This window comes from Melospiza melodia, chromosome 15 (assembly GCF_035770615.1).
Source record: "Melospiza melodia melodia isolate bMelMel2 chromosome 15, bMelMel2.pri, whole genome shotgun sequence".
Classification (NCBI taxonomy): Eukaryota; Metazoa; Chordata; class Aves; order Passeriformes; family Passerellidae; genus Melospiza; species Melospiza melodia.
The window spans coordinates 5,380,471-5,407,258 of NC_086208.1; the positions used below are offsets into that span (position 1 = coordinate 5,380,471).

Below are 26,788 nucleotides of genomic sequence, written 5' to 3' on the forward strand. Positions count from 1 at the left end.
AAGTTTTTCAAGTGCTTTTAAGTTGCTTTTTCTGTTGTATTTAGAAGCATCTTTTTAGCTGCTGTTTACAACAGAGAAATCAATTGCTAGAGAGGGAAATGGCTATTGCATCTTGAATTACACAGTATTTATGAAATGTCAGGGTGAGCTGTGGTAAGCAGCTGAAATGTGCTGAGATAGTGGATATCCAATTTCTGGTAAGGCACAAGGTATTGCTGTGTGGGATAAGGACATCAGTTTCCTACAATGCAGAAAAAAAAGTGTTTCTGTGTTTCATTTTATGTGTTCTTTGTGGCACATCATAATAATGAGAGAACAGATGCCTGTAGATTATTTTACCCTAGTTTTTGAGTTTATTTACACACAGGAACCTGAAGTATTTTACCGTAGTTTTTGAGTTTATTTACACACAGGAACCTGAAGTAGTTCAGTTGGGTACGGATCTGCTGCAGGTAAAGCTGGAGAAATTAAGGCGTTGCTGAGGCATTTCTTCCTGTATTACTGTTTTGTTTATATTCTGCTGTTAAAACACAGTAATCTCTAGATGTAATTGTTAGTATGCCTAGTGAGCAAGCAGGATTTTTTGTTAAAAGGAAAGTCACAAAATATAGCTTTATAATGTATACAAGTAGTATATATGCCCTCCTGAGAGATCAGAATACACTGTGTTAGTGCATAGGACATGACAAAGGGGCACTTGCTGTCCCTTATGAATTAGGTGTAAGACTTAACTTCCACATATAATAAGAATTACATTTTACAGTACATGCCTTGGTTCAGCCTTCTGTGCACATACCTGGCAGTGCCTAAATGTTACATACACACAGTGTGAAACTCTGCTCAGTTGCAGAAACACGTGGCTGCTGAATGCTGCATCAAAGCTCTCTTTCTTTCAGAAAGATGGCAATTTGGTGGGCTCAGACTTGTGCACTAAAACCAATGATTAGAGCTGCAAGACAAATTTGTAGGTGATTACTGTCTGAATGGAATTGGTTATTTAAAATTGATTATTGGCTGTTTGTTTCTGCTTGTTTACAGGTTGCACGGCCGATACTATGAAATGGCACCAAACGTTGTGCCCATGGACTATACAAAGGACCCAGATGTTAAACTACCTATGCAGCTTATAATAAACATGCCTGAGCTGAAGGTATCACTTTTGACTGCTTGCAAACTCTATCTTAACTTCTCTAGCTCATCTGCTAGACCTTTTTCCAAAACTGATATCCAGAAACGCTGTGGCATGCTGTCTTCCCCTTCCTGTTATTGTTCAAGGCCAAAACCAGCCCCAGAAACTGAAAAATATTCAGGTGAATGTCTTTCTTGCAGAGATAGTTAGGGTAGATGTTAAAGGAAACGAATAGGAAATAAATTTAGCAATCTTTGCTTTTTTGTGTATATGCCCTGCAGAAGTCGTGTATCCACAAGAATCTCTGTATGAAGAGCTGGTTGGAAATCTGAAGTTCTTATCTCAGTCTGTAGGAATTTTGCTATCAATGTGCAGAATATTGCTAATAAAAAGTAAAGGTTTTCCCTTTTTTTCTCAGCTACTTAAGCACAATAAATATTATTTTTCTTGATTATCAGGAGTTTTCATGGGGACACTGCATGGTAGGAAGTGGAGAAACAGTCCATGTAACTGCAAATGAGAGAAGCAGTAGGTATAAGGCAATAAGTGCAAAGAAATTGAGACACTATTTGTTTTTATTCTCAGTTCAACAATTCAATAATTTATGGTTTTAATGGGACAAATGTGGACTTAGCATTTATTTTTAAACAGTTCATTGAATTATGTTGTGTTTTGTCACACAGTCTATTTTTCATGTATGCTAGTCAACTGATGTCTATAAATTACCATAATGTGGAAACAATTATGTGCTCAATCTGATAGTTGCATGAAGCATTATTAAGCTTTTTAGGAACAATGCTATAAAAACCTTGTAATTGATGGCTTTCCACTTAATTTTAATGATCTAGAAATTCTTCCTTAGCATTGTATTTTTTTTCAAATATCTGGTATTTTACAAGCAGAAGCCATGCTTTAGACATTCACTTGTAGAGAACACTAAGTCAACATGAAGGGAAAAACATTTGAATTAGATTTCAAGTTGAAGGTTACAGAAGTCTTTGTTCCTTTAATACCACACTTGCTGTACGTTTGATTCTGGGATAATATAATTTATTGAACAAGAACCATGTTTTGCTAAAGTGTGTTAAAAAGTATTCAACCAGCATTTAATATATAAATGGAAACATTAAACACATGCAAGCATTTAATTCAATAGAAAACCATGGGAAAATTTTTATCCTTCAATTATTTTTTAGACTCTGATTTAGCAGATGCCTATGGACAGCTTGGGTTTCTGAAGAAGCTCAGAAATAATTTAGAATTCTTTTTCACAGTAAGCATGGGCTTCTTCAGCAAAATATATTTATGCTTTTTCCAATGGCATCAGTATTCCTTAGGGTTTATGTTATCATCTCTGAGATCTTGATAGCACAACATGAATCCTTTGGCACAGTTCTTTGACTCCTCAGACTTTAACTGCCAGACAGCTTTGTGACAAATCAAGGCTAAGCTTAAAGGAAGTGAGAAATTATGATCACACAGAGTCTTTTTGGCTTCAGTGACAGAGGATTGAACACTTAAGGGACAGCTCATATGAGAACTTTGGAGATGGAAGGCCTGGTACTGAAGCTGACATACAAACCAAAAATTTTATACAGGGTCCTATTTAGATTGAGATACAGGAACATATCATGCTAGCTTAGCAAACTTAGGTGGTAATGGCAGACTTCCTAAGAGGCTTCCATGTATGGATCATAATCATGTATGGATCATATATGGATCATAATCTATCTACTGGCACCACAAGTCTGTGAGGCTTTCTCACCCTGCTTTAGAAGATAATGGAACTTGACTTTATGAAAGTAATAGGACAAACTCAGTATTGAATTTTATACAAATTCTCTCTCAGGTCTCATAAGTCTGTGCAAGAACCTTAGAAATATTGATTGCAAACCACTCATTTTATTTCAGGAATTCTGGGAGCTTACAGAGAAAAGTGCTTTCAATAGCTACTGAGCTTGTTTCCAGTAAAATCCCAGCAGGAGGAGACTAAGTGATATTCCAGAACTCTTTCAAAGCATTGACACTAAAAGATGTTAAAATGCCTGGGATCTTTGTTATAAACTGGGGTCCATCTTGCTCATGAAACATCTTGTGGGCACCTGTGCAGACAGGAGTGAGGGGGAGAGAGGCTTTCCTCAAGATTTTGTTTTTGAAGCAATCTAGGTACTAACTTCAGCTCATACACTAAGAAAAAAAATCCTTGACCTTTGCAACTTGATCAGACTGCCTAACAAATCATAATGGTGTTTTCTTTGGTAAATTTTCATCAAGGTGAAGACAAAGACAACATTTACTTCTTAAAATAGAAATAAATGACCTAAATGTCTATTGAATTCTAATAAAATTAGTGCTAATTTCAATGCACCTGGCTTTTTTCATATACACATTACATTTCTAGTTACTGGCAATGTTGAGCTCAATGCCACTGCAGGTTCTGACAAACGGATAGAATCAATAATGCACTTTTCTAAATTAGATTCTGCTAATATAAAGAAAGATCTTTACCTCCTGCATTAAAGCTTTGAGCCAGGTGTTTTGTGTTTCAAGGGAAAAAAAATGCTGATGGTCATTCTCTTTAATTGATAATGAATTATTCACTAACTCCTGATTCTGAAAAGTTGAAAGTTGGGACAAGAAATAAATAAATAAAGAAGGGGAAGGTACTTTCAGTTGATTAGGTCTACCATTACAGTGAAGTTAACAGAGCTACTTTACTCCATCAGTTCCATTGCAGTCTCTGTTCTCTAATTTTTGCCATCTTGGTTACACAGGCACCAGTCTAATAAATTAACTTTGGGGCATCTGGACACCTGTGAGATGGCAGTAATTAATATAGCAAGACTGTAGCCATGATATGGACTGCTCAGTGTGGGACCAGGGAGAAAGCAAAAAGTGATATTTTTTCAAATTAAAACTGATTTCGGTCACATTATCACTGTCATTGCCACAGAGCTGCAGGGGGAAGTGTAACCTGGTGTCAGAGCCCCCTGTGGTGGGTAGCAGTGGTGGGTGTCCATAGCCACATCCCAGATTGCCTCTTTGCTAGATTGTGAGCTCTCTGGGGGCACTGCAGTGCAGAGCAATCCTTCCCTCCAGGGCTGGGCCCAGAGGGCTGCTGGAGGGGAACCAGTTTTGTTTCACTCACTTTACAGTCTGTTGCTTCCTGCCTTTTGGCTCACACAGGAACTTCACTGATCCTTGCAGGTTTGTTGTAAGCTGCACTGGGGAGGAGGTTTTAGATGTGATTTCAGTGAGTTTTCAGGTTCAGAGCTTTCTGTGCATTGGGCAATGACACCTGGGCCTTCTGTGTAAAGGGCAGTGGGTAATGCCAGGGCAGGGTGATCTCCCCAAGCCCCAGCCCTGCTCTGGCCAGTTTTTGCCTCCAGCTCATCTCAACATCCTTGCTGCATTCTGTTAGTTGTTCCTAGTTTTGATGGGATGTTTTACTCCCTTTGGAGGAGCAAAACTTTACTCCAACCACTCTCATTGCTTCTCTGAAGTCTCTTTATCAAGTGGTGTAGGCAAGGGCTGTTGTCTCTGCATCAAACCCCAGGCCTGCACCTCCCCTGCAGCCTTGTCTGTACACTTCCCTGTCAGATTTAGGAATCAGTTCTTGTCACAATGCCTTATCTTCCCATGAGGTGCTGGTAAGTTCTGTAATATTTAAGCAATTCTGTATACAGCTTAAATCTTTGGATTTTTGGTCGTTGTGACTTCAGTAAAGAGTCATTGTTGAACTTAATATGCTTCTGCTTTCTGACAGAACAAAATGGTCTTTTTCATTAAGACATAAATGTACCAATTTAGCTCTGTCTTAGGCTTGGTTTCTGCAGGAATTTCTTAAATAGTACTCTGCAGGCACTGCAGAGAAGTTTGATGACATTAATATAATCATAGAAACATAAAACCCAGGTTATTGATTTTGAGGAAGAAGAAAATGAAGAAAAAAACCCTGCAAAGAAACTTGCTTTTTTCTGCTCCAGGGACAATTTGCTGTTGCACTTATTATGCTTCCATTTTGAAGCACCAGTCTTTCCTATGGAGCTTTTATAATTAACAATTTAGCTACTTTTATATTAATGTTTGTCTGATAGCAATTTTTCCCCCTCTGTTTTGGAATAATCCTGAAATTTGAGAAAGGCTAGTTTTTCCCATTGCTAAAAAAGTCCTGATTAAAGCATCCAAAAGGATTCTGACTTGCAATAGTCTGCAAAATAGACTGCTTTGTGCTTTTAAATATATTCTCTAAAGTCAGTGGGGACTTATGTTCAAATACAAAAGGGAAAGTCATAATTGTGTTTCTGTGGATATAAAAATTAAGCAGCATTTTGTAATGACTCTCCTGTATCTCCTACTTAATTAACTTGACCTATCTTTGAACTTCACTTGCAACCTCTTATCTCCAAAATGCAGTCAGCCTGTGGGAATAGGATTGGATGCTTGAAATTAATTCTTCAAACTACAAAGCAGATAAGGCAAAAGGCCACCAGAGTACTTTCCTAGAGTCTGGGATGGAAACTAGAGGACAGAAGAATATAACAGGTGACTTAGCTGCAATGGCAGGAGAAAACCCTCCAACAGTTTGTTAGAAAACTAATGGCTGTGTTTTATTGTAAGCTGTTAAAGGTTTGAATGTTGGAATAGATGCTGTGTAAGATTTTAAATGCATAGAAACACAATTATCTGAGTAAAAGAAGCATTCCTTGCAAAGATGGATTGCACATTTAGGATTGTCTCGAGCCACTACAGCAACACCAGCAATCTGCAAAACAGCAGAGCTGGTTCTTGGTTGTAGTGATTCTTTATTGTTTCTGTCTCCCCTCTCATTTTTATCATGAGACTGCAGAAAAAGCTTTTTAAGACAAGTGTAAGTTTCTAGTTTTAAAAGGAATATTTTTTTCAACAATTAGTGCTTATGGGAAAGCAATCTAGGAAAAAACAATATAATTTTCCTCTTTACTCCCTTCCCCCATGGCTCTTCCTTTAAATATGATGGAACCCTAATCTGTGCTCTTTAGAGTAGAGGTAATGAAATTACAGAAAGGATGTGAAAAGTATCTGTGAAGGTAAGCTAATACTTTCCATTGTGTAAGCCACAGATATACTGCCTGAAGACACATAATATGAGAAAGTTAAAGGAAAGAAATCAATATGAGGAAAGATTTTATTTTTCATTTTGGTTTTAGCGATCCATTTGGCAAAGAGTTACTTAAGAAGTATGCTTAGGTTCATTTAATTAATTCTTAATTGATCTGTATTTTCAAGACCTCTGACATGCCAAATAAATAACTCATCTTATGCAACTGCAAAATGCTTATTGAGTCAGTGAGATCCTGCCCCAGCCTTTCTAAAGCACAAAGTCCTGGGCTTGATAGTCACTGCTGATAGGGATATTTGCATCTGTCTGCTCCTGGTTTGTTACCCAATGCTGCCTCTAAGATGTCAGTTTTACTACTGTTACCATGACACTTACTTCTCTTCAGGTTTGTTCCAAAGAAAGCTATACAGCATTTTAGAAATGAAAAATAAATTTCTAACATGTTTTGATGCCCATTCTGATGTTTGGCATTCTCAGTGATTAAACATATAACACATTATTTTTTGGTGTGCTTTTAGGAAGAAAGTGGGCCTTTTCATGTATTTCAGCCCAAATGAATCTTACTTTGGCTTATTTATAAACTGGCAGTTTGAACAATAGAACCAATTGTTCCTCCTTGCATGTCTATGTGTGCATATCCCACAAACAGGTGTATGTGTATAACCACAGGTAAATCCCACAAACAGGTAAATGTGTATTCCATGAATATCTCCAGGGACTTTTCCAGGCATTTAAGTGAGATACTTTAACTTGAGCAGTACCCACAGATGCACACCTGCTGTACCTACACATCATTCACAAGACATGAGTGATCACTGTATATCCTTTTACAGTGAGCTTCTCTCAGCCATCTGCCTGGCTCTGGGGTGTTATTTTTCATTCTCATGCTCTGGAGAGATGTGACCCTTTTGCTTTTGAGGCTGCTTTTTATTTTCAGGAATCCCTCTTTTCTATTCTATTTAATTTGGTTTTATCTGCCCTGGTTTTGTCTTCATCTGAACAGTGAGCTCATTAATCTCCTGTCCTTTGAAATCTGTAGGCCCGTTGTCAATTGTGGATTCCTTCAGTCATCCAACACTGCAGGAGAATTTGTATTTAGTATTGGCTTCTTTATTGGGCTGGCATTTGAGCCTAAGGCTCTGTGGTCCCTACTTCACCTGTCCATAAAAACAGCCTTGTTCCTGGTCATTACTTTTTTAGTCACCACAGTTATGCCAAAAATGCCTTCTATAGATGCTTGTGTTCTATGTGTGAATTATCAAGAAAGAATTCAAGTAAACTGAAAAACAACATTTTCTGGTCATTTGTCTCTCAAATATAGCTAGTTTTTGAAATTTCATTTAAAATAATAGGATGGTTTATGAATACCTGTTAGGTAATTAAATTTACAGGGAAATAAAAGAAATTAAAAGGAGATATGATTGAGCTTTTGAGCTTTCACAGTACTGCTCCTTTAAAAGCCAAACAAAATGCTGCATGCATATTAAAAGTAGTGAACCTGATATGCCACCACCACAGCTGCACATATGTATGGATCAGTATGTTAATCATTGTCTTGGCTTCAGATGAGATCTGTATCACAGATTTAATGAGATGCTGCTCACAGCCCAAGTGATGTTTGTGTTCTGTTCATATTCAACTAAATTGAATTGATTTTCCAAGTTTTATTGATACAGCTACAGATTAGTGTTGGGGTTTTGTACAGCTCTGAGAAAGACAATGGGTTTTTACTGTAAAAACATTTGTTTTGTGTGTTTATGGTTTTAGAATATTGTCATATTCTAAAGTGCTAGAAATGATTTCGGGATCATCTCCATTGGTGACTATATTTCATTTAAATTTCTGAAATTTATAGTCAATCCAACCACAGGTTGGACATTGACATGTGTCAGTGAAAGTAAAAGGCCAGAAGTGGTACTATGCAGCAGCAAGGACTGCTGAAACTTCCTGCTAAAGCATACAAATGTAAGTTTTTTGATGGATTTTTGGGGAGAAAAAGATGTCTTTAAAGAGCCAACTATGCAATTAAATATTCATTATCAAGTAGTCTGCAGATTTTTTCCATCTTCCAAATACCAGTCTATGTGTGTCTTTCACAGGAGAATCCCTTCAAAGAAAGGATTGTGTCATCTTTCTCAGAAGATGGAGAGGGGAGCCTGAGCTTCAATGACTTTGTGGATATGTTCTCCGTGCTCAGTGAAATGGCTCCCCGAGAGCTGAAAGCAATCTATGCCTTTAAGATTTATGGTACTGTGTGGAGGGGCTCTGGTGTGCTTTTGGTGTTTGGAGTAAATGAGTGGTACACTTGGTGATCTTTGGTTCTTCTATTGTTTAGATTTTAACACAGATAACTTCATTTGTAAAGCAGACTTGGAAAAAACCCTCAATAAGCTGACCCGGGAAGAGCTGACAGCGGAGGAGATCACTCTGGTTTGTGAGAAGGTCATAGAAGAAGCTGACATGGATGGTGATGGGAAATTAGGATTTGCAGATTTTGAAAACATGATTTCCAAGGCACCAGACTTTCTCAGGTATTATTTTAAGAAAAACAGAGTTCCTTGCATACTTGCAGGTATGTTTTAGGATATCACTGTGCAGTCCAATACAAGAAGTGTCAGATGTAAGTATTTTACTAGAGAACTCACTGGGGGATGACTTCTTACCTAACTCAGTTTACTTTTCCTGGGCATATTCCAGTTCTCTCCTAATTTAAGACTAAGAGCTCAATGACTTTTAATTATCACCTTTCCTGCTCCTCCACTCATCTTGGTGCAGTTCAGGAAAATATTTTGATCCATTATGAGCTCAAATTCAGCCTATAGCAAGGATTAAGCCTAGAGCAAGGATCCCAGCTGTCTGCATAGGAATGTGTGTAAATATTGCATCCATGTTACAAGTACACATAGAAAGACATTGATCTCTTTGCTGTGAAAGTGCTTTTTGAAGAACTGTGAAGTGTCCTGCAGAACACAGAATAGTATTTCTTTCACAAATGAAACTTCTGAGGAAAGAGGTTAAAAGCCATTCAACGATAAAGCAGGAGGACATGATTCCAGTGAACCTTGAGAAACATCAGCTTCTGGAGAGGAGACATTCAATGTGAATGTCTTTTATACATTTCAGGTATTCCTTGACTAGTCAAGTGTATCAACAGAAACCCCTTTAGAACAAGACATGTATCATCAGTATGGTGAGGCTCAGCTCAGTAGGTATTCTAGTATTTTGTTTACAGTTATTTCCAGCTAAGAAAATGTGCTTCTTTATGCTGCTGGGATCAGGTAGGGTTTCCTTTAATCAATCAAAAGGCTGTGCTACTCCTACAAATCTGGTAGAGAACAGTGATCAAATGGGAAGAATTGAAGGCAGATCTGAAGATTCAGTAGAAACTGCAGTTTCAGAAGTTTCCTGTGCCATGACTGATTTTACTGCTGTGTTGTAGAGGCTTGCAAACTGCTGACTGAGAGTTCCAAGCTGAGGATGCTGTGCAGTCCAGTCATTTCCTGAGAAAGTTTAGCTGGGTCATGGGATTTATCTCTGAAATCCTCAAGCCTAAGAGCTCCTGGTGATATATAGAAGGGTCTCCTTCCACCTCCTAACCAAAACATGGGTTTAGAGTCTCTGACCAGGCAGTTTCTATATAAAAGCAGTTTCTGTGGGGATAACAGTACAAAGAAAACAATTTCTTAGCTGGAAATATATGTAAATAAAATATTAGTATCCTCTGAAGGATCTGATGTTTCTTATGGTTCAGCAACATGTGTCTTTGAAGCTATATTGGAAAATGAGACTGTAATGGAAAAAAGCCTCAGAGTTGAGAATGTGTAGGTTCTCTAGTTTGGTTTCTGTTTTAATTTTAAGAGTTAACAGCTGCAGGAAAAGAAAGTGACAGGGTCATAAGACTACTTTTATCCAAACCGATTTACATGCAAGATTTGATACCTCTGCCTTAGTGTTGTTTACTGTTCATTTTTTCTGTAAAGGTATTTTATTTTTTTAGGACATTTTTAGTTCTATTTTTGCTGTGTGCACTGCATCACAGACTGGCATACTTGTTAATACTGAACTTCCTGTTCTGAGGAACTTATTCTAATTTTTAAAATACTGGGTAAATACTGCATTCTAAAGAGAGATTTGACTTTTGGAATGGAATTCATTGCAGTTTAATGCCACAATAGGTTCACCAAAGTCTGACTGGGATTGAACCTAAGCAAGCACGCTCTGGCAGGAGCCAGTGCCTGCCAGCATGTGACAGACTTTGTGACATAGGACAAGAATGCAATTCCTGTAGCTGATCTCTCACCACAAAAAGCCCAGTTCTTTGTGCCATAACAGTCTTGGAAAGGTTACCTATTCATTTACTGAAACAATGTTTTCTTGCATCTTTGTGAATTAATCTCCAGCTCTGTCTCTAGCCTCTCATTTTCTTTTGAGTTTTCAGCTGTAATGGTTGTCTTAAATGATAGCCTTGGGCTGTGTGCAGCCACAGGGCAGGCAGGGCTGTGCAGCTTCACTGGGTAATCTACTACAGAGCATGCAAAGCACAGGAGGTGTCTGAATAGCAGATGACCAATGCTCTATGCCAGTGGAAAACTGAACTAGCTTCTTACTATTACAAAAAGATCTAAAAACATGCTTTCATCTAAAATAAATTGGCCATTTGAAATCTGAAGCAGATGTGTGGAAGAAATACCAACCCATCAATGTCCAGAGGCAGTCACAATTTCATTTGCTTTTGCTTATCTCCACTTTTTGTGCCCAGTTGAATGCATTTCAGAATTTAAATTCAAGGAAGCCCAAGAGTCTAATGATTTACACTTCCTGCTGCTCAGCAACTGTGAAAATGGAACACCTAGGAACCAAAGCAATAGCCACATTGAAAATGATTGCCAGTGAGCAAATGCAGATGCTGGGTAACTGCAGTTTGTAGGGATTTTGCTGTGAAGCCATGGGCCATCAGTAATTCTGGGCATCTGATCCCAGAATACCATCCTGGCAATGTGCTATGGGAGCCTTCTGAAAATGCTGAATAACTTGCAAGGCCCCAGATGATTTTTATCTGTAGTAAAGGATTTACTCTGTTCTTTTGTCCCCACCTCTTCATATCATTAAAGGGGGAATGTAGGATTCCAGGCAGTTAGGTTTTATCCCTGGCTCTGCCATTGCTTGAGCAGCTGATCTGTACAAAGCCACAGAACACTTTTTTCTCTCTGCTCTCTTATGTGGGACCAGTGCTCACCTGACTTGTGACAAACATTGAGAACTTTCATTCAGCTGCAAATGATCATCAGCAGCAGCATGAAATTTGAAATTACTGAGGAGAAATATCTTCTTTACTCTGTGGAAAACCTTTGAAGGCCAGATTCTAATAGCAATATGCACTCAGGTTATGAAGCACATGTTGGGGTGTTTTTAAGCTGTCACACTATCACGCCTACTTAACATATGCAGCAGGCATTAGCTTTGTCACCATGATCCAGGCTTTGACCTGCTGTGAGCTGAAGTTCATCCACTCTAGGTTGACTTATTTTCCTTATCTCATCACTCCTTTCTCAAACCTTTATTTAATGACCCTGTGTAGGTTTAATCTCCTACCAAAGCCTTTGCCAGCTTTGTGCTGCTGTCAGGCAAATGAAGATGCAGTAAAGTCTGTTGCTTGATTTGCACTGCTGTCGTTGAGGAATTTTTTCCAGACCAGAAGAAAACACTGTTAATCATTAACCAGGGAACATCTATGCAGTTGGCTGTTATCCCAGAAGCTGAACTAAGCTGTAAATGATAATGACAGTTACTAGTTGAGAAAATTGGATCCCAATAGTTTTATTTCACTAAAAATTGTTATCATTAAGAAGCTACTTGTAGTTTAATGGAAGCATTGGCAGATTGAGCTGGCACTAGTTAAGTGTTCTGTTCTACAAGACTGGTTACGTTTTCCACAGGAAATTGTTTTATAAATCATCCTGGAAGTTTCAGCTTATTTGAATGCCTGAGGGTGAAGCCTGCTGTAACAATAGGTGATGGGGTTTGAGAGGAGTATGGCATTAGTAATACCTAGGAACTGCCAGAACCAGACAGGGAAACAACACATTAAACATTGGAAATGCAGGATTTCTGAAACTGTTGTGGGCATAGTGACAAATGTGTTTGTGTGCCTTAATCTTTTTCTTTCTTTTGCAGTACTTTCCACATAAGAATCTGAAGATGTTTCTGCCAGTCCAGCTTTTCTGAATCTCAGGCACTCCAGGGATTTTTGTCCTCTAGTGAGGGCTTCCTAGAACTCAGCAGAAAGTACTGAAAGAATTCTGGTCCACAAAGAGACAGAAGCATCATATGATCTACAGGATATTTGGAACAGACACATTTTTATCTTCTCTGCTGGCCAAGCACTCTGGCGAAGATTGGTTGTTGGATTGTGGTATTTCTTTTTTTCCCCTCTTTTTTTAACAGTCAGAATCAGAATATTATTAAAAGTATTTCCACAGAGTTTTTATATTTATGAATATTTAATACTGCTCTTAATGGTGAAAAAAACCCAAAAAAACCCCCTGAGAGATTAACTTTGGTGTGTTTTCCAAGAGTATTTGAAAGAAAGCATGGGCCTTAAATAATGAGATGCCTCTATCACTGTGTTGTACAGCTGGGATCTTGCATGGAAAATACCTGAGGTGACAGAACTGCAGTCAAGATCAAGCTCCCAGTGTTGAAGACAGCCACAGCCCAGGTTTGCCTTTCAGCCACTAAAATGGCAACTGCTGGGTTTGGTGCTTACCTTCAACCAATATTTTATGGATTGTTGTGTCCTTATAAAACTTGAAATATTTGCCTTTTGTATATGATAATTGTGTACGTGATTAATTCCTTCCCAAGATAAATGTTAAAACTGTGTCCTTATTCTCAAAGGGGCTCCTGCATTTTACTCATTCTATGGGCTGATAATGTTCTTGAATGGAGGAACATGGTCATCTGTAACTCATGAAGAAGTTGAAGAAGCACAGAACTACTATTAAGGACATGAAAAGATATTTTCTTTTGAAACAAGCTATGCAATCTCTCCCATAAAATGCATGAATGCAGTTCTATCTTTTCCTCTCCAGCTGGAAATCAGCTAGATCTTTTTGTTGGGTTTTGTTGTTGTTGTTGTTTTGGGTTTTTTAATTTTTTTTTTAATTTTACTTCCAGTATTGTTTAGGTACTGGGACCTGAAGACAATCATATGTGTAATAATTATTGTTCTAACAGTCAATAGAAGGGCTCTGTCACTTACATGGCTTCTGTATCAAGGTCATCACAATTAAAACTTTTGAAGCATTCTGTTGTGCTTTGAGAATTTTTAGGCTGACCACATACTAATTTCCTTTCTGATCATTATTCCAATTACTATAAAGTTAAATCTTTCAAGGAATGAAATGTGTTATATAGAAAACTGTTAAAGTAGAGAACCTAACCTGTTTATCATTTCTGTAGGGATGGTGATGCCTGTCTACCTCAGAAACTCTTCTGTGTGGTGAGCTTGCAGGGTAGCTTGCTGTTCAGATTTACACACTATGAATAAAGAAGAAATATTTACCTAGCAGCATGTGCGTACATTAAAAGCTTCAATGGAAATTTTGGATATTCAAAGTATACAGGACAGACATGTCTAAGATTGCACAGTGAAAATGACAGTAATTTTTACATTTATTTGTAGAGCTGTCATGTTCATTCATGTTTATAGCATTTTAATGCTTCCTCCTACTGATTTCTGTTTAGATAAAGAAATTAAAACCTGAATTCCCTTACCCAACTTAAAATTAACAGAAATCAATCCTCATATTAAGTTCTGATTGAGTAAAAAGAGATTCAAGCCTGTTTTTCATTTTGAGCAGATTAAGTTAGATCTATTAGCTGATTCAAAATATTTGCAAGACATGGGCATTAAGATAGATTATGTTAAAGTTACTTCCTCTTAATTGAAGGATCAGCCTAATTTTATAAAAATTTCTTTCAAGACAGACATTTAATCGTGGAAGCCTTGTGAGGTGTATAGGAAGATATGATTAGGATGTATTTGTAAAATACTAGGTTAAAAGATTTGGGATCAGATTATCCAGATAAAAAGGATCTGGTGCTGAGACATAGGTCAGTTCCTTTTGGCATCAACATTCCTCTGTGTGTTATGATTGTTATTAGCTAAAATTCCTGTTTTCCTGACACTGTGTGTCATTCTTGGGTTATACCATACTCTGCTCTTAAAGGATATGCTGGAAGTGCTCAGTGTCTTGTTTCCCTGGGTCCTCTCTGACCTAGATGTCAGAAAGCCCTTAGGAGACATGGGAGCTTGCAGACAGACGTTTGACCTTGGAGTCATCCACCTGAGATGGGAAACAAAGAGAAAAATAAATTAGGAGCACATTGTGGAGAAATATTCCTGTTCATAGAGATGTGTTCCAGCAAAATGCTGCAGATACAAATGTGTGCAGCTGTCCTAACTGCCTTTATTTTTTTGACTTACATTCATGTCCTGTAACAAAAACCAGAGCAGCATTGTGTGTCCCTGGCGTTTGAGAGAGGTCTGTGCACTCAATCCTCCAGCACTGCCTAGTGGTGGGTGATTATTTCCAGCACTTGATGGCAAAGGTGAGGGATAGATTTCTGAAGAGCTTTGTATTGGTGCTTTTGTAGCTGGATGTCTTGTGACTAGCAGTTTTCTTACAGCAAGATTGTTAAGTGAGTAGTTCAGTGGGATGCAAATTTAATCCTGTCAAAAGGTACCAAACCTGCTGGACTTTGGCTGCTGTATTACTGGCACAATCTAGCAGATTCTCTAGCAAATGTTTCTTCAACCAGCCTTACTCTGAAAGAACTATCAGGCCACATGGAAAGAAACTGGAACAGTAAAAGAGGTTTAAATTAAAACAGTTTTGGATTTGGCCCAAAAGTAAGAGGACATACATTTTGAATTGCAGGAAAGTGTTAAATATAAACAGACATTGCTATATTTACAAAAAAAAAAAAAAGAAAAAAGAAAAGAAAACCATTTCATTTTTTTGGACAAAGAAAAATGTACAAAGAAAAATGAAAACCATTACCTAAAGCCTCAATCAAAACAGCTGTGTGTGTGATCTCTCATTTATATACAGTTAAAGCATCTTGGGGACAAAAAAAGAGTTGTGAAAGTAAATAAAACAGTATCAAAAAGTAAGAAATAACTTGGTTATTTTAAGTGATGGTTGTTTTAAGGAAATACTGTAAGCCAAGATTTGCAACAGCCTGCCGGCCAAAATCTGATTTGCATTACTTCCACATTAATCTCCAGTAACTGCTGACTTCAGTGGAATTAACTCATGTCTGTAATTGGATCTGTGTTGAGGAAAGTACTTGAGGTTTTGCTGCAGTTCTTTGTGCCCTCTCATGCCCTTTAATGTAATCTTAATATGCTGAGTGCTCTTTTCTTAACCAATAACCACATGCTCTTCTTTGTCAACAGGCTCACTGTTGGAATCTCTTGCAATTTATTGCAGTCACAGAGGAACAGTCTCCTTTCCTTTTCTCCCTAGGACTAATTTTATCTCCTTGTGCATGTTAGAGGCACTTACAATGAAACCTCACAAGGTGGCACCACACCACCATAACGAGTCATAACTTCATTTAACAATTTAAATGTCCTCAAATACATGATACTCTATAGAATCTATGATGCCACAAACAAAAATATGAAACTGTGATTAATTACTGATTTAAAAACTGTACATAATTACAGAGAAAGTTTTGTGTTTCTCAACAGCATATCAGTAAAAATATGTTTTAATAAAGTCCCTAAAAATGGAAATGTATGTTAAAAATTAAAGAGGGATTTTCTTGCTGAAACTGTAAACAACTCATATTCTAGAAACTTGAATTGGTTAAGATTATATTCTAAAATAACAGAATATTAAGTAGAGTAGAGTTTTTGTGGCTGATGGGAAATATTATGCTTGTGAGCTCAGAATCCCCAGGAAATCAATTTGGGCTGAAATAACAGCAAGATTAAGAAGAGTTTATAATGTTGTTGCCTAATACACCTTGTCTGGGACAGACAATGGAGTGAAATTTGATGAGGAAGACATTAAAGGTAATAAAATTATCATTGTTCATGTCCTTAGGAAGATCTATGTCTGAGAAAGAAGTACAGAACCCATGAACAGATGTTCTCCTCTTTTGTCTGTATAATTTTGCAGTTTTGGGTGTCTTGTAGAGATGTTAGTGACACTGAGTCACTATCACATTCTCTTTGGTGGGGAGAAAGAGGAGACTCTTCTTGGTAGAATTCAAAGAGCATCAGCATTTAAGATAACAGTGCCTTTATTTAACTCTAAGTTCTGCCATCCTTGTCTGTAAGACATTTTCCAATCTGAACTCCAAGTGAAATTCCCCACTGTCTTTTCCTTTTGGCTGCCTGATGTTGGCAAGGGCAGTGAGGAGCCCAGGTGTGCCAGCCCTGGGTGCTCTGCAGTTGCAAAGTAGATGAGTCCTTCCCTCTGCTCTTTCCCAGTCAGGAGCTGCTCAGAGGCAGAGATTTTCATGCACAGAGCCCTGCCTGCCCTGTGCCATTCTGCAGCTCCAGGCTCCGTGGCTGTTGGGTGCGTGCTCACGAGCCCTGCAGCACAAGGCACCATCTGTACCCTGCTCTCCAGTTCCTGCTCAGGCAGCTTGGGGCCACATGTGCCTGCAAATGCAGGCCAGAGTGGTTTAACTCTGCTGAAGAGGGTTGTGGGCACCAGGCCAGCCTCCTCCTTTTCGAACTGTAACTTTTCTTCACTGAAATCAGTGGATGTGGCAGCCTGCCAGGAGCAAGGCAACTCGTTGCTGTGGGCTTAATCACGGCTTGGGCAATTCAACAGGGATCAGGCTTGCCCTGTGCTCTGCACACTGACAGGCTCTGGGAATTGGTAGCTGCTGGTTGAAGGGGTGGTAATTGAAGATTTGGTCTGGTCTCTCATGTAGAACTCTGTTTACTTGGTGGAAATTGTTTACACTTCAGTCTGATAAAGTATTCATCTGTCCAGAAGTCAGGCCCAGCTTTTTCGTAGGTGTCTAATCCCCTTGGTTATGGGTGTTATGTTTATGGGCTGTTTCTCACATCACTCTGAAGGCAGCACTTGACAGATAGTGAATTCATGTGGATCATTAGTAACCTTTTATTAGCAATCTAATATTCAGGGTTACTTTAATGGCACTTAAAAATAAATTGATATTCACCAGATTTCCCCCATCCCAGAGGAAAGGAAATGATCTCTTACTTAGACATCTGCTTACAGGATCAGAGGATCACAGAAGATGCTGATTTGACCCATCAGGATCATTGAGTCCAGCTGCTGGCCCTGCACAGGACACCCTAAATATCACTCCAGGTGCATGAGAGTGTGTTACAAACTCTTCAACTTTGTCTGGTTTGGTGCTGTGGCCACTGTCATTGTGGACTAGTAGGCCCCGAGAGGAAAAAGAATATTGATATTTTAACCAAAATGGTATTTTGGGTTTCCTGAAAATGCTGATGCTTTTTTTTTCGTCATACAGATAAAAAAGTTCTGCATACAAAAAGCTGTAGATTCGGAGAGAATTCCCTCTAGAAGAAGTTTGAAACTGAAAGACTGTTACTGTTCTGCCTAAGAAAATAAGTTAATTGATGGATATGTTCACAGAAATAAGTTCAATTCCAGGAAATTCAGTGAGGCCTTTCATATGTTCACAGATTTTCATCTCTTGTATGGCCATTTTAATGACTATTGTTCTTCTAATGTTAGAACCAAACATGATAAGGAAGAATATAAAAATTCCCTATTGTAATTTCACCCATCCTCATAATGACAGTAGCATTAGAATTTGCATTCACTAATCCCTCTTACTACACCTCTTTAAAGTTGGGCTATCTGCAGAATTTATTTGTAAATATTCCTAGTGAAATGACTCAGTCCCACATGACTAATTCTCAGTATTTTTTTCATTTCCAGTTATCTCCTCTCACTGAAAAAGCAGAGGCAATAATTGGTATCCAGAGACATTAATGTGTTTTGAGGTATTTTCATTCCAAGGAACTCACCAAGTGAAACAGTGGGTTATTAATGCCCCACACTCTGCCAGATTGGTTTAGAGGAGTTTTTTTCTCACTGTGATAATTCTGTAGTAGGCAGATATCCTTGGGAGCCAGATCTCCACAGGACTCCTACTCACTTCAGTAGGCAGCAGGTCCTTAAATAATAATTTGCTTTATTCAAGCATGGAATGCATAAAAAAATGAAAACCTGCAGATAATAAATTGTTCTGTTTCTGTAGAAATACTAATATGCAGGCAGAGATGGAAAACAGATTTACTGCAAGTATTTTTACTGTCTCATTCTCTATGAGACAGTATGTAAAATGGAAGAAAACATTAAAACTTTGTATGACAGATAAGTGAAGAGGGATTGTAATTATCTTTAGTATGTCCCTTTGATTTTGAAGAGCTTATTAAAATATGAATAGCTAATCTGAGAGTACTGAAAAATGCAAAAAAAAAAAAACTTGCTTAGCCATTTCATCTGTGTCTGACACATTTTGTTTGAAAGTCTAGGCTTTACTACACTAAACAAAGAACATTGGAGTTCTCATAAAGAACACAGGCATTAGAGTTCTCACTCTATTTTTATTTCCTTTAAAATTGTACAGAACTCAGCTATCATTCCCTCTCATTTGCTTCCTTGAAATGAGGACATTCTGTACACAAAGAGGCTGCAGACTTCCTACTAATGCCACTGCACTTGGCATTATGAGTAAGCATTTCACTGAATAAGTTCTGGTAAAGCCAGAGGAAATACTTTGAACAGTATCTTCATATTTCTTCCCAAATTCTTCCTGGAAAGAAACCTGATATTTGTTATATCCTTTTGAAAATATCAGTGTGTCCTTTGAAGATTCACTCTTATTCACATCTTCAGCAGAGATGGGGTAGAACACCCACAGTTTCTGCAGCTCCTCTGTTGTAGTGTGGAGAATAACAATGCAGGGGAAATGGAGCCTGTTATCTGAGAAGAGCCTAGCAAAAACCTTGGCTTAGTAAAATGAAGCTGAGGGGGTTAGGAATGCTGATGAAACACAGGAACTTGATCCAGTGACCTGAATTTGGAACCCTACAAAACCTTCTACCTTTCCTTGTCCTATTTATCTAAGATATAAAGCAGGTGGAATTATTTAATTGATGTCTGATCCAATAATCTACGAATGTGATTCTTTGTGGCCTTTAATTCTTTTTATATCTCACTAAAAGTGGGGGAAGTGAAGGATTTGCCAAAGAAAAGAGAGTCAAGGGCATTTTCCTGGACATCTAATGATTTATTCTGCCCCCAGGCACAATCTTCCATCACCTCCACTGCTGACGTAGCTGATTTCTAAACTTTTTTATCTTAGAAGGCCATTATGGGGTCAGGAAGAAAAGAAAATCCTGGCAATAATTTTAAATCAAGTTCACAGGTGATTTCATTTTTATGAATGAGATTTCCTTTCTATTTAAGACCATCCTTCTTTTATATTTTTCTACTAACAGTGACACTGGAGTAGTGTTGCTGGCTGCCTACATTATCTTTTTATTTCTTTTTTGAACTCATGAAACAATTTATATCCTTTCTTTAATGGTTTTTGTTAGCTCACAACAGAAGTTTGGGGGGTTGTTGTCAGCTGTGATTTACAATTGTCTGTGATGCATAGCAGGCCTTATGATTTGTTTGTTTTGCATCTTTTATCTGTGGGCATAATGAGCTGATAAAAATAGTTTGTTTAAACAAAAAAAAAAGTATTCAAATGCTAGCTCCACTGAGAATGGAATTTTGGCCTGATGCTTCTTTGAATGCACATGGTCAGTGAAAGCAAATAAAGAGAATGGAAATAGCTACATGTGCTTCTGGAATACTCACATTGCTTTGGGATCTGGAGGATAGAAATTCCTCTTCATTGCATTTCTGTCTTTAATCCAGTTGAAATGCAAAAGTGCAGAGTACTAGTAGATTTTTTAAATAGAGCTTTTCTGAAAGTTCACAAGAAGATACAAGATATTTTTGTGAAAATATTAGATAGATTATGGAAGACAAGCCCAAACTGCTGTGTTACCCACTATTTTTTATTATGGGTGCATGATTGCAGGTGTTTTTATTCTGAAGAGTTGTATTTTGTCCATCACTGAACTAGAACAAGATGTATAGTTTGTATCCAAAGTCTGCCAAAAAGCACAGGAGAATATCTAGACACTATGAGAAAGAGTATTTTCTTAGTTAAAAAGTTATTCCACTTTAAGTACGATTATTTTGTCTGCTTTAAGATTAGTGTAATTAAGTGTAGTAAAGTGTAATTAAGTTTGTCCCCAAAAATGGTCATTTTGGGGTGTTATTTCTGTTATTTTATGGGAGCTTGTTTATTCAGCTGTAACCACAAGTGTCTAACAGCACCTCGAGGTCTGAACAGAGAAATAACAACTATCAAGTCATACCTTGCTGTAAAATACTACCAGAAAGCCTTAGGTACAAGGTACAAACTGTGTACCTCTACAATTAGGTACAATTTCCCTGCCAAAACATTGTACCAGAACTACCAGGCCAGAGCTGGTTCTGCTTCCAGGTCAGGCTGTATTGTTCAGTGGATCCCTTAGTTTTATTCTTAACAGATGTTTCTTGTCTCTTGATCCACTTGGTATTAGAGCTCTCCACTAGGACTGCCCATATCCTACCCTTTTTCCTCAGGTAAATTTATCACTCCTTTAGGAATTGTGTCTCATTTGGGACTGAAGAGTCTGGGTTGACCCTCAGTGCACTGACAGTAAATAAGCCATCTTTGTTGTCCTTGTTACTCCTTACTTTTATTTCTTCCAAGAGCCTTCTTCCAACACCCTTCTGTCAGCCCTCTCTCCTTTCTGCTTTCTTGGCAGAATACAATACTTGAGTTACTCCTTTTCTCACCAAAGGCTCTGCTTCTGTGTGTAGAGGTTGTGTGCAGGAAATAACTGGGTTATGTCAGTACACAGCAGTCTTGTGACTGGGGAGCTGTTCTGGTAAATGCTTGAGGTTAACTTGGTGAAGGCCTCCAAAGATTCCAAACAAAAGTGATTGCTAGAGCTGTTAATTGCTTTGAATGTGGTCAGTATCCATTCCCTCACCTTTGTGAAACCTTCCTCAGTACCCCAAAAGGCAACAGAATGCAGTGCTGTAGTATAAACTGACACTCCTCAGACTGAGCACACATGGACAGTGTTTTCAGACAAGTACTATTGCAAATTTGGCATATATGATTCTGGTAACATTGGATACAGGAGAGAATTCTCTAGATATGTGGGCATAATTTTCTCCTCACCTTTTCTTAGATAACACTGCTATTCAGTATCTGCCTCAGTGGGGCAGGACTTGGATGAGTTTGGCTCCAGATTTAAATGTTGTGACTTACTCTTGAATCTGTATTTCCTCAGTTGTCCCTGTGCTTCCTGTCTTTCTACAAAGCCAACACCAGGAGTTCCAAAACAGAAAACCACAGGAAAAGCTGCTCTGGTAATGTTTGTCTTGAACGGAAACAAATAGCAATAGAGATTTCCTGCAAAATAATTTTCATGTGACAAATGTAGCCTGGATTCTAGACCAAATAGTCTGGCTGAATCTCTCTATTTTTAGTTCAGATTATATCTGTTATAGCTTTTTCAATTTTTAAAAATACATTTCAATTAACCATCTGCAGGGTTTTTTAATCCCATTCATCTTTGACAAATACAATTACTCTTTACTAGAATATTTGGTTCATTTATTGAAAAGTGATGAATAGACTTGTTATACAGTTAAGAATTCAAGAATTAGAAGGATTTGAAGAAAGCTTATTTGCAAAGAGCTGGTGTGACTGTTTGCTGTAACTTTTAGCTAACACCTCTAAGTATGTTAAGCAGTTCATGGTCTACACCAAAAGAAAAGTTCCTGTCCAAAGAATTTAGGCTGGAATTCATTCCATTGAAGTTCAAACATTGCAATGATTTGCTCTCCATCATCTGCTGCTTTCCCATTGACACTAGATGGAAACTGGAGGGAATGGATTTCTCACTTGCAATATACATTCCATCTGTGGATTATACAGAACTTGCCACTGCAGCATTAGGCCTCAGTTAAATATCTAAAGACTGGGGAGAGGAATCAGCTTTCAGAGAGATGGACATTCAAACTAAAGATAAAATGGTGAGAAATAAGAAGAGCATGTTTGGATAAGAATTAAAACAGTGGGTGCTGGTGGCACTGGGGGTTGTGTGTAAACTGTAGCTGTAAGTACAGAACTATTCACTGAGGCACACACATTGTCTGGGCTTGTTCCTACCTGCAATTCCTGGGAAAAACAGCTGGAACAAGACAGTGAAAGTTTCTCAATATTCCCATGACTGCAATTATCTGACATCAGCACTAAGCTTCAGCTAGGAGCTGCTGCCTCTTTGAAGAGGTTTCTATTACAGTGCAAATGGAGAGAGGGAAGTGGTCCACGACTACTGTACATGGAAAGAAGGAAGTTCAGGAGCTACTGAAGATATGCAGTTTCATGGTTGCAGTTAATACAATGGAAAGATGTAAGCCAGGCTATTGTGTCCCAGGAAATGAGTTAGAAAGTCAGGAAAAAGGCCACAGTGTGACTGACAGGTGAGAAAACTGGCTGGACCTCTGAAATGTGCTGAAAGTAAACACAACTTAAGACACTAATGGGCTGTATAACTGCTATTTAGCATCACCTAGTATCACCTAGTTAATTTAGGTGATCACAGAATCTTTCTTTTTACTGGACACTTCTGTAAGTCCCCATTGTATGTTTATATTTGGTTCTCCAAAGGAATGAAGTATGACATGGAAGTATATGCATTTATGTAATAATATAAAGAAAATATCTATATAAATGGAAGTAAGTTACATTGTATGCAGCTGAAATAATTGTGTTTTATTAATTGTGTCATTAGCTTTGGTTATATCTCTTACCCATTAATCATTTAATCTCTAAAACAGTACTCAAAATTCTGCTTTTCCTCTTCAGCATACCTGCCAAGGCCTGTAGCAGTTCTGCAGCTCCCAGTTCTCCATGGGATCCACATGGATGCTGACAGGCCAAGGACTGGGTGCATATGGATTGCTCAGCTTCTTGCCACAGTTAAGTAATTCCTCCTTTTCTATTCATAAGGGTCTAGTTTGACTCTTTATCTTCTACACAACTACCAACTTGCCTGGATATCTTCACAAGTCAGATTACAGATTTCCAGCTAGAAATCAACACTGCCATTCACTGAATTGTATATTGTTGCTTTTTCACAGTGAAGAGTTCTTGCTAAAATGCAGTGCAATAACAGCAAAAAAGAAAAAGTAAACTCATGTATTAATGTTGTCATGTAGTCAACTGGTGTTAGATGAGACAGTTAACTGAAGTTAAATAAGATCTTTCCTACTGAATCAGAAAGTGCAGCTAAGCTTCCCAACTTATCCACAGCTTGTATCCTTTTCCATTTTGAGAGGGGAACACAAATGGTGAATGTGCAAGAGGAATGGAGCACCATCTAGTGCTTAAAGAATAATGCTGGAAAATGAGACATTGCTAGCACTTACAACAGCCCATGTAATTGTTTGGCTGACTTGTTTGCATAGAAAGAGAGAGTGTACTCTGCAAATGTAATACTGTGATGTTCTTCAGGACTGTGTGGTGACTGAGAGGCAGGGGAATGTAGAATGACATGTCAGACTGCATCAGAAACAGTCATTTGAAAAAATACTTTGCCTGTTTATTGGTTAAAGAAAAACCTTAGGAAAGTTTTTCTCATTCTCCACCTCCAAATAATTTAAATAATAGTAGGCCAAAACCATTCAGCCTTCAAAATAATATGTGATAGAATATGCAAGTACTGTACATAGGCTATAGCAGGGTGACAGTACTGACCTCGGCAGTGACAGTCATAGATTACATTTTGCAGGAACCTGCAAAATGTTTGTTAAAATGGAGTAAAAGTAACAGTTTAGCCCATATCTCAGCATGCAGGTTTGGGCTGATGCTGTGTGGGACAGGAATGGAGAGAGGCAGTTGTCTGTAGTTCCATTGCTCTGGAAAGAAAAGACCAATGGATGTTCTGTGTGAGCTCTGAAAAACTCTGGGTTTCATCTCTGATGGAATCCCTATTTGTCAGAAGATATCAGACAAGAGACAGTAATTTTTGCTTTCTGTGATGCCCAAAAGATAGGCTGGAATTAAATCCCCATAGACCACTGTCTATAGAGCAGGTATTTACTGCAGTGCTGGTGGTGAGGAGGACAGTTCCACCTAACTCACCTACCCTTGCCAAATCACTTCATCACACACACACAGGAGCTAATTTATATAGTATGATCTCATGGTTATTAGATTTTGCTTGCTCCTCCCCAGTTTGAGGGTCAGGGGTCTTTGATCAATGCTTCCAAGGTCTTCTTCCCATCTGAACTTCTCAACTTTGTCTGCAGAGCATGCACAGTTACTGTGTACCTTGGTCTGTCTGGTCTTAACAGGCCTAAATTCTTTGTTTTGTAGCTAATTGGCTTTACAGTTGCCAATTTCTCATTAGTACTATACTTATCTATCTCTAAAGCTATCCACCTGGTGAGTTTTTCTTCTTTTTTTTTCTATTCAGCATTAAGCAACTAGTTAATTTTATACTAACCATTGCATTGTATAGGAAGTTATTTATATCAGGTTATATAGGTGCACAATTTATGATTGAGGTTATACAGGTATAAAAAGCTATGATTCAGGTTATATAGACATATAAAAAGTAATGACTTAGGTTATATTGATATCAGGTTATATAAATAGGTTATATCAATATAACTCAAGCTATATAAGCATCTTTAACTTTGATCTAAGTTATATAGGCATTGTGGAAAGAAGCAGTGTATGCTCTCAGCCAGTCTAATTTTGGAGCTATGATCTCACTTTAATCAAAAGCACAGTACAGATATGCTGTTTTATTTATTTTTCTGTAAACATGACAGCGTGAGCCTGGCACAGACACAAGCTGTATCCTCTCTGCCTCCATGTTGATGACTTCCTTTTACTTGCATATTTACCTTTTGTCAAGAATAAATGTGGACTTACTCAGGAACCATGAATGCTCATATTCAATATAAGATAAAGTCACACTTATTACAAGTTAGACCAGTCTCAACTTTTTGAGAGTAAAAACATTTTTATTTTTTATGTGGAGTTTTTTGCCTTGTATGCCAAAAGTGCTATAACTAAAATACTAGTTAACTTTTAGGAGAGAAAACCACAGCAGAATAAAAGGGAATTTCAGTATTTTCATGTTTGACAAGCTTTGTGGTCCTTTTAGGAGTATAATGACTGTCTCACTGTGTGTAACATTGGCTTGGCTGTTGCATTATGCTTAGGAGTTCTGTGCACACCAAAAGCTTCATTGACCCTGGCCTCTGGCCAGGAGGGAAATCTTGCCTCGTGATGTGCTATTTTTAGTTGTTTTCTAGACATTTGTTAGCAACAGAATGTCATCTATGCATCCTGGACATGAAAGGAAAAAGCAGGTAAATGTATTGTTTTCATTTAATTCACCACAACAACTTAGAGATAAGTTGCTGTTATTTGCCAGTCCACATCTGGATCTGTTTGTGAAAAAGTGCATACATTAAATAAGGAACTTATTTCCCAACAAGGGGAACTGTATGCTTATATGAATCAGCTGTGAAATTAGGGGATTCTCCTGCTATGAGAGTAGTAAGGAAGCTAAACAGAAAATTTAGAAAGAGAAGTACTAACAGCAAAAGTTTTGAGGATTTGGGATCCTGTGATTCTTTGCTTTGCTGCAGGATGTAATCACTGATAGCCAGCAGGAGTCATGGGTGCTTAGCTCACAGAGAACAAGGCCACACTTCAGTACACTGATGAGATAATGTAACAGATCAGGGACAAGTGCTGGGGCACTTCAACTTGTCTAAATGGCTGAGATAAGGGAGCGGCAGCTTCCAAAGGGAATCAGTGTTTCCCCTGTGTAACTCGTGCTCTGGCAAATGACACTTGGCAACAAAGAGCATGATGAATACTTTGTATTTGGGGAAGAAGAGACTGAGCAGTACGTGTGGAAGAAACATTACTGACCTGTTATTAAAGCAGGATCAACCCTTCTTACTGTCCACATTTACTAAAAGAATCCCAAAAGAAAAATGTCTAGCCTTAATTTGCAATGTGTAATCTTTCAGTAGATCCCGCTTATGTCATGTGAGTAGACTGGGGAGGGAATTTCCACACCTCATTTTCTGTAACAAATCACTCATGTTTTCCTGCCAGCAGAACACTGGCTGTCTCCTCACTTGGCACATTTCTGGTCGGGAGGTGGCAGCCACAGGGGAGGACTTGAGGAATGCTGCAGCAACCATAAAAATACTCAGGTGCTTTATATCCTTTATATGCTTTACCACAGAATGAAAATATTTTCTGATGAGACAGTTACTTTTTAATGAGAAATTAAGGCATTTAAAAATGAGGACAGAGTGAGAAGCTCTGGAGAATTTAGGATTTCTGGGTAACTGGAACCTCCAAACTGT

General features: G+C 38.1%; 1 protein-coding gene and 1 long non-coding RNA gene across 12 annotated transcripts in view; both read left to right on the plus strand.

The window, feature by feature from the left end:
* The window catches only part of LOC134425172 (calcium and integrin-binding family member 2-like), an 89,856-nt gene extending 76,321 nt beyond the window's left edge, over positions 1–13,535 (plus strand). For 9 of the 11 annotated variants that reach the window (XM_063169497.1, XM_063169494.1, XM_063169495.1 and 6 more), the window contains 4 exons: positions 1,039–1,150; positions 8,330–8,477; positions 8,566–8,761; positions 12,405–13,535. In XM_063169497.1, the coding sequence (XP_063025567.1) occupies positions 1,039–1,150; positions 8,330–8,477; positions 8,566–8,761; positions 12,405–12,426 (478 nt within the window). In that variant the 3' untranslated portion in view covers positions 12,427–13,535. Of the gene's footprint in view, positions 1–1,038; positions 1,157–8,329; positions 8,478–8,565; positions 8,762–12,404 lie in introns of those variants that run through there. The other 2 variants (XM_063169496.1, XR_010029612.1) reach the window with 2 other exon arrangements.
* A 492-nt stretch (positions 13,536–14,027) lies between these two features.
* LOC134425502 (uncharacterized) lies at positions 14,028–21,840 on the plus strand. Its single transcript, XR_010029695.1, has 3 exons — positions 14,028–14,843; positions 17,504–17,596; positions 21,670–21,840. It is a non-coding gene; the product is annotated as an uncharacterized LOC134425502 (long non-coding RNA).
* Positions 21,841–26,788: the final 4,948 nt, after the last annotated feature.